Source organism: Petaurus breviceps, unplaced genomic scaffold (genome assembly GCF_028583685.1).
Source record: "Petaurus breviceps papuanus isolate PSGF00001 unplaced genomic scaffold, PetGlider_PUasm1.0 520, whole genome shotgun sequence".
NCBI classification, from domain to species: domain Eukaryota; kingdom Metazoa; phylum Chordata; class Mammalia; order Diprotodontia; family Petauridae; genus Petaurus; species Petaurus breviceps.
The window spans coordinates 262,000-271,827 of NW_027186354.1; the positions used below are offsets into that span (position 1 = coordinate 262,000).

The 9,828-nt window shown below is 45.6% G+C and overlaps 1 protein-coding gene and 1 long non-coding RNA gene across 4 annotated transcripts in view; one reads left to right on the forward strand and one right to left on the reverse strand.

The window, feature by feature from the left end:
• The window catches only part of LOC138172215 (uncharacterized), a 15,025-nt gene extending 11,143 nt beyond the window's left edge, over positions 1-3,882 (reverse strand). For 2 of the 3 annotated variants that reach the window (XM_069101907.1, XM_069101908.1), the window contains exon 1: positions 3,639-3,881. In XM_069101907.1, the coding sequence (XP_068958008.1) occupies positions 3,639-3,693 (55 nt within the window). In that variant the 5' untranslated portion in view covers positions 3,694-3,881. Of the gene's footprint in view, positions 1-3,638 lie in introns of all 3 variants that reach the window. The other variant, XM_069101906.1, reaches the window with a different exon arrangement.
• A 44-nt stretch (positions 3,883-3,926) lies between these two features.
• The window catches only part of LOC138172219 (uncharacterized), a 37,328-nt gene continuing 31,426 nt past the window's right edge, over positions 3,927-9,828 (forward strand). The window contains exon 1 of the long non-coding RNA XR_011171076.1: positions 3,927-4,030. This is a non-coding gene — a long non-coding RNA (uncharacterized lncRNA). The remainder of the gene's footprint in view (positions 4,031-9,828) is intronic.

The following is a 9,828-nucleotide window of genomic DNA, read 5'->3' on the forward strand; positions in this document are numbered from 1 at the left end:
TCTTCTTCCTCTTCTTCTTCCTCCTCCTCTTCTTCTTCTTCTTCCTCCTGTCCTCCTGCTCCTTCTTCTCAAAGATAGAGGGGCACAGGCCCTCCACAACATGCCCACAGAGGCCCTCATTTGTCCAAACTCACCTTCCCCTCTTCCCAAACATGGACCCTCTGGTCTCCTCAGTGACTTGTACATAGATATTCTTACCTACTTCCAATGGCCTCTGTGCTTCCCTCAAGCTTTCCAAAGCCTATCTGTCCCTTAGGATCTGGCTCTGTTTCCTCCCGGAAGCCTTTTCTTCCTGTTCCACTCCACGCTGATCTCTTTCTCCCCTGTCCTCCTCCAGAACGGATTGCTCAATGTTTCTGTTCTCCCTGTTGATTGTGGTTACTCCCTGATGGCAAAGGCCAGAATGTCTCCCTACTCTTGAAGTCTCTCTTTCAAATAAAAACATACAGGACTCTTTACACATGGCCACACACACACACACACACACACAGAGCCCAGGAGGTTGGATGTATTTGCATGTTATCATCTGTACTCAGACGTAAATATTGTACATTTTGTCCATTGCACACCATCTCCTTTCTGTGCTTTTGCACTGGCTGCCCTCTATGCTGGGAATCCCCTCTTCATCATCTTCACATATTAGAATCCCTGGTTTTCTTTCAGATTCATCTGAAATGCCACCTTCCCCATGAGGCCATTCCTGGTCTGTCCATCCCCTTCTCCACACCAGGCTATCTCTCATTTATTCTGTATGGGTCTATTTATTTTCTTTTTGTCTCCTCCACTTGAATGCAAGCTTCTTGAGGGAAGAGAGTGTTTTCATCTTTCTTTGAATCCCTAGTATTTACCACAATGTCTGTTCCATATAGTGTTTAATAAATGCTTATTGATTGATCACCATGTATACTATAGACACAAACACACAATCGCAAGTCATGACATAGATATGCCCACTCAAGCACACACTCACAGGATTTGTGAGCCTTACTTTCCAGGACAGAGACCATAAAAGGAAACCCCAGAGCTCTCCAGTTTAAGTGCTGGGGAAGAGGTTAAAATCAGAGGAGGCACATAGGGTCCTGCCAGCTCTGCAGTTAAAAATAGGTCAGTTCCCCAAAGGCAGAGAGGAGCCTGGGGATGGGATATGAGGGCCAGGGATGGGGAGTGAGTGTCTGGACAATAGCAGGAAAGAGAACAGCTTGGATTTCCATTGGATTTTCCCTCTCTTGCTGATATCCAAGCGGAAATCTTATTGAGAATGGTTTGTGCAGCTGTTCTCTTGGGGGGATGGTTTTAATGTTTCCTTCAGACTCCTTTGACAAGATCAGTGTGTGTGTGTGTGTGTGTGTGTGTGTGTTTAGTGGGTGAAGTGGAGGAGAGAGCAGATGTGTACATGAACAAGAGTATGCTTGGCCATATAGTATATGGGAATGTTTGTATGCAGAGTCCATAGGACTCTCTGCATCTGTATGCATGTACACATATGTATGTTTGGGTGTGGACATCTGCATGTATGCTGTGGCCGTGTTTTAATTAATCTAGAGTCTGGTTCTGGAAGTGCTTGATCGTAAATAAAAATTTGTAGAATCTCCAAAGTGAGATGAGTTGAGGCTTAGGCAACTAGATGGCACAGTGGGCAGCGTAGTAGACCTGTAGTCAAGAAGACCTGAGTTCAAATCTTACCTGCTCTTCGACACATACTAGCTGTATGACCTTAGGCATATCACCTAACCTCTGCCTGCCTCACTTTGCTCATCTGAAAAATGGACAATAATAGCACCTACCTCCCAGGGTTGTTTGGGAGAATCAAATGAGACAACTTTTCTAACTTTAAAGCGCTAGATAAATGCTAGCAATTAGTACTTTTTCTAGCTTGTTAGAATGTAAGCTCCTTGAGGGTAAAGACTCTCCTTTAGCTCTCAATGTAGTTCCTGGCATATAATAAGCACTTAATGAATGTTGTATCTATTTATTTAAGCTGTGATGGGCAGCGCAGGTTACAACTTGGAATCTCCATTATGTTCTTTCTTCCCAGGTCTCAGGTTGGAGGTTTCCCCTGTGAATGTCTACTCCTCCAGTTTCCATGGCCATAGGTTTGCTCCCTACTCCCCCCTCCCCAAAGCAGAGACCTGGATTCTCTGACTGATACTGGCACTGGCCTGCTCATTCTGAGGAAGGAGACAGGTGAAAGGAGTGGCTGGACAGGAAATGGGATAACAGACCTTGCAGGGGGAGAAAGGACAGGATTTGATGATATCCCTACAATCTTAGCTTATGGCTTCAGCCAAAGGCCAAGTTAGTGGCCAGTGGAGATTTTTGGCTTGGGCTGTGACTTCTATCAGTCCCTGGTATTGTTTGGTTTTCTTTGTTTTTTTTTTTCTTTTTGAAGGGGGGAAAGCAAAGCAATTGGGGTTAAGTGACTTGCCCAAGGTCACACAGCTAGTAATGGTTATCTTTGTTACAAGGAGGATTTGATGGGAGTGGGAAAGGGTAGAGGGAAGGGAAATATGTTGGGAAAAAGACTGAAAAAATAGACATAAAAAAAATCTCTGCCCCTCCCACCCATACTGGCCTGACAGAATAAAGAACCTGTTAAACAGTAAATCAAGGAGGTGATTAACTCAGGAGCTGGGCAGGATAGTGAATAGCAAAGACAAAAAAGAGGGAATGGGGAAAGTCACAAAGTCATGGATTAGAGCAGGGAGGGACCTTAGAGGTCATTAGTCTGACCGCTTCATTTAGCAGATGAAGAGACTGAGGTGCAGGGACATTAAATTACTTGCCCAAGTTCTAGGTTGAAAGCAGCAAAATCTGAATTTAAACCAGGTCATCTCAACCCTGATTTAGAAATCTTCCTCCTGGCCTACACTGACAGTTGGTGATTGAGAAACAGGAGCTTTCTGGGCCAAAATCTGGGCCTAGGACCAGGGATTTTTTCCTCCTACGTCCTGGGGGGTAAGACCCTGGAATACTTGGATTCATATTAGGAAAGGGGCAGAGGGAAGGTGGCAAACTGGGCATAGAATTGGTCAGTCTAAGGTCTGAGAGCCCAGACCATGACTTAGCCCATCAGATCACTCTAATAGAAGGGGAAGTCAAGCTGGCGTTTGCCCCCAAGTCATAAGACCATAGGGCCCAAGAATTCTGGGCCCAGGTTCTAGGGTCTGAAGTAGGATTCAGTGAGCTGCCCACAGAATTCCCAGACTATTCTTCAGAATAAGAAAGTGAGGCATGGCCATCTGAGCACATCTCCAAGGAAGCCAGGCAAGGGTCCAGAGACTCAAGCCCTGGCTGTTTTTTCCTAGAATGATGGGCCTCTCAGGTCAGGACCTCCCTCCATTTCCTGCCCTATTCTTCCCAAGTTGTCCCTTCAGATTTTCCCCATACCCACCCCCAGATTTCTGTGGGCATCACCCTACTACCACAAAAGTTCTTCAATGACCTTGAGAGTTTAGACATCAGAAGCTCCTCTTTTTCCTCCCCCTCAGCCCATTCCAGGCCCTCCCCTATCCAAACAGAAAGGGGAACTTATGATAGTCTATCATGTTCTCAGAGATTCCTTGGGTCTTTCCTGAGTATTCCCTTCTAACCCCCCATCCCCATGTTCTCTCCACCCCAAGGGGAGAGACCTGACTCACCTGAGAAGCAGAGGAGGAATCCCACCCAGGTCATCTGGGGTATAGGCCACTCCATCGAACTGACAAGGGCCAGGGAGATTGGGTGGGGGGAAATGCCCCCCTCTCCAGATGCTCCCCTCCCACTCTGGGTAAGGCCTGGGGTGGGAGGGGAGGCCAGGGAGCCTGGGAGTCAGAGAGCTGGGTCTGTAGCTGGTTAAGCCAGTTCAGAAACAGTGACGGGAGAGGGAGGAGAGGAAAATGTTTAAGGAGGGGGCTAGAGCAGGGAGGAAGGGGGGGGGGGGAGACCGGATAGGGGAGGAGTCAGAGAACAGTGAGAGGGAGAGAGAAGAACAGAGGGAAGAGGGAAGAAGAGGAAGACGAAGGAAGATGAGCAGGACAAGGAAACCAAGGAGGTAGAGTGAAAAAGGAAAGAAAAGAAAGCAGAGAGGAAGGGAAGAGGAAGAAGAGAAGAAGGGAGAAGAACAGAAAAGGACAGAGGGGAGAAAGGGGAAAGGGGGCGGAGGAAGAAAGGAGAGACAGGAAGAAGAAGGGAGGAGGAAGAAGAGAAGAAGGGGAAAAGCAGAAAAGGATCAAGAAGGGGAAAAGAAGGTGGAAGAAAAGGAGGGATAGAGGAATAAGGAGGGAGGAGAAAGGAAGAAGGAAAGGTGGTCTGGGGGCTGTGGCTTCTTTAATGATTTTATTTCAGTTGTTTCAAATGTACCCCCCTTTCACAATGCTCCTGTCATTAGGATGTATATGTCCTCTCCCTCATCCAAAGTCCTGTTAGAATGCTGTGAAAACTGAAGGGGTATAGCCTTCCAACACCAGACTGCAGTAAGTGGCAAGCCCCGGTGTCTGGGGCTGGAGACAGCTAATCTCTTGCCCCTCCGTGTCTCTGTCTTTTTCTTCCTCCAGTCCCTCTTGTCACCCAATGCCTCCATAACTTGCCTTTATAGCTCGAGCCAGTGTTTGGATCTTTCTTTCTCTCTTCCCAATCCCCTCCCCCGTCTAGAGCTCAGGGAGGTTTGGGGTGAGAAAGTTTATACTCAGCATTTCACAGATTGGGAAAGCGGTGAAGTTAAGAGGTATAGTCATGTAGCAGAAATACTCTGGGACTAGAAAGGAAGCATTGTAAGGATATTGAGAAAAGATTGCCCCTGGAGTGAGAGAATCTGGGTTCAAATTCTGCCTCTGACACTGTGTGACTGTGTGATCTTGGGCAAATAACCCCCCTGGGCCTCAGTTTCCTCATCTGTAGAATGTGAATGGTTGGGCCAGATAGCCCCAGAGGTCCATCCCTACCAGCTCTAAATCTATAATCCTATGAAAAAAAGTTACAAGGAAGTGGATTTCAGCTCAACACGAGGAAAAACTACTCAGTAATTAAAACTATTCAACAATGGAATGGGCCTGGAGTGGGGGTGGGAAGGAAGTGAGTTCACTGAACTGGAGGCCTTCCAGGAAAAGCCAAGTGACCCACTTGTCTGGATGGTCAGAGGCTCTTAGGGGGAGGACATCCACTCGGCATCTGCTGCTGTACTGGAACAAGGCTAAGCTCATCACCGGGATCTCATCACCCAAGCCTTGACTGACATCAGCTGCCTGAGGATCTGAGGGTGGAGAGCTAAATTCCTCCCAACGCCATCCTTGATAGAGGACTTGACTCAGTCTACCCCCATCTGCTTCTCTGCTGGTTTCAGCTCCAACAAACAAGGGGTATCCCAAGCCAAGCATGGAGGTCTTCCCTCTCATCCTGTTTATTGCCTCCCTCCTACTTCCCCCTCTTCCTGCCTCCTTTTATGCTATCTCCCCACATTAGACTGTAAGCTCCTCGGGGGCAGGGACTGTCTTTATTAATTGTATTCCCAATGCTTAGCACAGTGCCATACTAGGTGCTTATTGGGAGTATGGGATTGGATTAGCATTCATGTTGCTGGTAGGAGTTGGAATAGATGGTCTCTAAGGCCCTTCCCAATGCATAGATCCTATGAGTCCAGGACTCAAAGGACCAGCTCTCTGACTTTCCATTTCCTCATTTGTAAAATGGGGGTGGTAACGCCTTATACTACCTACTTCATTGAGTGGTTGGGAGGAAAGAGCCGCATCATTTTAAAGAGCTGTAGAAATGTTATTTGTTGTAATCACTAGACTAGAAGCTCCATGCGCGCAGGAATCATGATATATTTCAGCCTGTAACTCCTACTCTGTGCCAGCCACTGTGCTAAGTTCCAAATACAAAGAAGGGCAAAAGATAGATCCTGTTCCCAAGGAGCTCACAGTCTAATGGGGGAGATAACATGCAGACAACTATGTATGGGCAAGCTACACACAAAATTGAAGACAGTCAGCAAAGGGAAGGAATTAAGGGGGATTGGGAAAGGCTTGTTACAGAAGGTAGGATTTTAGCTAGGACTTGGAGGAGGCCAGGGAAACTGGGAGGCAGAGATGAGGAGGGAGAGCAGTCCAGGCATGTGGGACCATGAGTGGAAATGCATAAAGTGAGGAGACAGAGAGGCAGAAGGACACTGTCACTGGATCACAGGGTGTATAGGGGGAAGTAGGAAGCCTGGCAAGGTAGGAGGGGGCCAAGTTGTGAAGGGCTTTGAATGCCAAAACAGAGAAATTTTATATTTGATCCTAGAGGTGACAGGGAAACATTGGAGTTTAGGGAATGGGGGAGAGGGTGACATGGTCAGACTTTAGGAAGAGTAATTTGATTAGACTAGAGTGTGGAGAGGCTTGAGGTAGCAGGCTATTGAAATAATCCAGGTATGAGGTGATTAGGGCCTGCCCCAGAGTAGCAGCATTGTTAGAGGAGAGTAGAAGATGTATGTGAGAGATGCCATAAACATAAAATTGTCAGGAATTGGAAACATGTTGGATATAGGAGGTGAGAGACAGAGTGAAGAGCCAAAGTTGCAAGTCTGGGTGACTGGGTGGATGGTCGTGCCCTCAAAAGTAAGAGGGAAGTTTGGGGCAGCTAGGTGGCACAGTGGATAGAGTACCAGTCCTGGAGTTGAGGACCTGAGTTCAAATCTGGTCTCAGACATTTACTAGCTGTGTGACCCTGGGCAAGTCACTTAACCCCAATTGCCTAAAAAAAAGGTAAGAGGGAAGTTTAGAAGGGGAGAGGATTTTGTGAAAAAGATAATGAGTTCAGTTTTGGACACATTGAGCTTAAGATTGCTACTGGACATGGAGTTTGAGATGTTTAACAGAAATGCAAGTCTGGAGGTTAGGAGAATGGTTAGGGCTGCATAAGTAGATCTAAGAATCATCAACATAGAGATGATAATTAAATCCATGGGGGCTGATGAGACCCTTGAGCATCAAGATTGTTGTTGTTTGCCCTTTGTTCTTGAAGAGGACCATATCACCCTCCTGATGTCATTGGAAACAGTATAGAGAAAGAAGAGAAGGCGGCCCAGGACAGAGTCTGGTGAAACACCAACGGTCAGCAGGTATGAGTGATTGGATTGAAATCCAGCAAAGGAGATGAGAAGGACCAGTTAGATAATGAGGAGGAGGGTCAGGACAGGGCAGTGTCAAAGAAATCTAAAGAAAAGAGGCTATCAAGGAGAAGAGGGTGATGGGAAGTGCCAAAAAGGCAGTAAAGAAGGATGACGTTTGGGGAAAAAAAGTCCACTTGATCTGGCAGTTAAAAGATCCTTAGTGACTTTGGAAGGAGAAGTTTCTGTTGAATGACGTGGTTGGGATCCAGACTGAGTTAAGAAGAAAGTGAGAGGAAAGGAAGTGGAGGCACCTGTTGTCGATGGGTTTCTGGAGTAGTTTAGCTAACAACAGGGAGAAGAGAAATGAAATGGTAGCTAGTGGAAATGGATGCATCAAGTGAGGGGTTTTGAGGATGGGGGAGACACGAGCATCTTTGTAGGCAATAGACCAGCAGCCATTAGACAGGGAGGGATTGAGTATCAGTGAGACAGGTGTGGATGATAGAGGGTGCAATAGACTGGAGAAGATGGGATAGAATGGCCTCACTTGTACAAGGAGAAGGAGAAGAGCCACATCTTCGTGTGAGACAGTGTTGATATAGGAAATGGTGGTAGAAAGCATGCACTTTAAAAATGTTTTTGAGTGTATATATGAAAGAATGAACAAACAAATGAATAAATGGATGTGTCATATACTACTAGACAGCTAATTCCTCCAAGCATCTTCTGCAGGTTTCAGTTCTCCAAGAGACAGGCTCTTCTACCCCTTGGCCTCCTCTCAAGTTACTTGAACTCTCTGTGTCTGGCCCTCCTTATCTGTTCAGGCTCCTCACCTCAGTAGGTCATCAGGAAGTATTTGTTGATGATGAAGAAGCATCCTCCGGAGGCTCCAAGGGCTGAGATATTAATGCTATGTCTTTCTAGCACCACCTGGTGGTCTGCTCTCCAGTATGTTTCTGTAGGTTTGATAACAAGCAAGCCAATTGGAAAATCATAGCTAGAAGGGATCTGAGAGATTGAGCAGTATCTTAATTTTACAAATTAAAGAATGGGCGCTCGGAGAGGCTGAGTGACGTGCCTAACTAAAGCCACATGAGTAAAAAGCAGAGTGGGGAATTGAACCCAGGGTTTCTGACTTTTAACCCTTTCAAGACTCCAACTTGCACCCTGTGAACTACCTGTATCATCCTCTCTCTAGAGTTACCAAAGATAAGTCAAGGGTTTGATTGTTTTTACAAAAGCAATTTCTCAGTTTACTCCCAACTTTTAAAAATGACTTTTTTTTTTTGCTTTTTGTAGGGGGAAAGGTAGGGCAATTGGGGTGAAGTAACTTGCCCAAGGTCACATGGCTAGTTTTTTGTGTTGTGTCTGAGGCTGGATTTGAACTCAGGTCCTCCTGACTCCAAGGCGGGTGCTCTATTCACTGCATCACCTAGCTGCCCCCAAAATAAGATTTTTTAAGCCATAAAGTAGAATGAATTCAGGCTAAGAGGATTGGCTTTTCTGTTATTTATTAAACATCATAGATCTGGAGCTGGAAGGAACATTAAAGAGCACTAGACTAGTCTCACCATTTTATAGATTATATAACTGAGGCACAGTGAGATAGTGACTAGAAAGTCACACCAATAGTTAGGGGCAGGCTTAAGATTCAAACCCAGGTCCTCTGATTTCAGAACTAGCAGTCTCCTAACTGCCTCTTACTGAATGATTTGAGGCAAGTCATTTAAACTCTCTGGGTCTCACCTTCCTTATCTGTAAACTGGAATATGTCCTTTGCCCTCTATACCTGCTGAAAATGAAGAGACAAAGTCTTCTGGTTACTTAAAACTGAATGCTTTTTCAAACATTTGCTCTATAGACACCACTTCCAGGACTTCCCACATTCTAGACTTTGAGCTCTGGGAAGGCAGGGATTAGGGTGCCCTCACCTTTGTATCCTGCACAGGGCTCTGTTCATAGTAGAAATCTCAGCATGTTAGAGTCATCTTGTCTATCTCTCCCTGGAGAGATTCAGGCCCCAGGTCATACAGTTGGCAAAACCATGACTAGAACCTGGGTCTACTGCCTATCCATCCAGTGCCCTCCCAGTACACCAAGATGTCTCCCAAATATTAGGTCAATGAATGACTGTATAAAGGAAGGAGTGTACTGTTTGTGCAAAGTTTAGGGCACCATGATAGACTGGTATCATTGGGTCCACTTTGGGTGGGATGCTCCAGCTTTGGGGTATGTAATTAGAAAGATCATATCCTCAGGGGTTATCTCAGACTCCAGGTTTGAGAGGAGTTGAAGTAGAGTGGATAAGAGATGCTATTTCTTCATCCTCCTTCATAATTCACCTTCCTTTCTAGGTCAAGTTAGGTTCTTTGGGTCCCTCCTTTCACATTCATGTGGGCATTCTGACTTCTAATCCTTGTTCCCTCTGTCTTCCTTCATGTAGCACTTCACTTTTAAAAAATAGATATTTTATTCCCCTTCCCCAATTACATGTAAAAACAATCTTTAACATGCATTGCTTTTTTAAAGTTTTGAGTTCCAAATTCCATCTCTTCCTCCTCCCCTCTCTGCTCCCTGAGTTGGTAAACACAATCTGATAAAGGTTATATATATATATATATATGTATATATATATATATGCAGTCATGTAAAACATTTCCATATTAGTCATTTTGTGTAAGAAGACCCAAAAAGAAAGAAGGAAAGGAAGAGAGGAAGGAAGGAAGGAAGGAAGGAAGGAAGGAAGGAAGGAAGGAAGG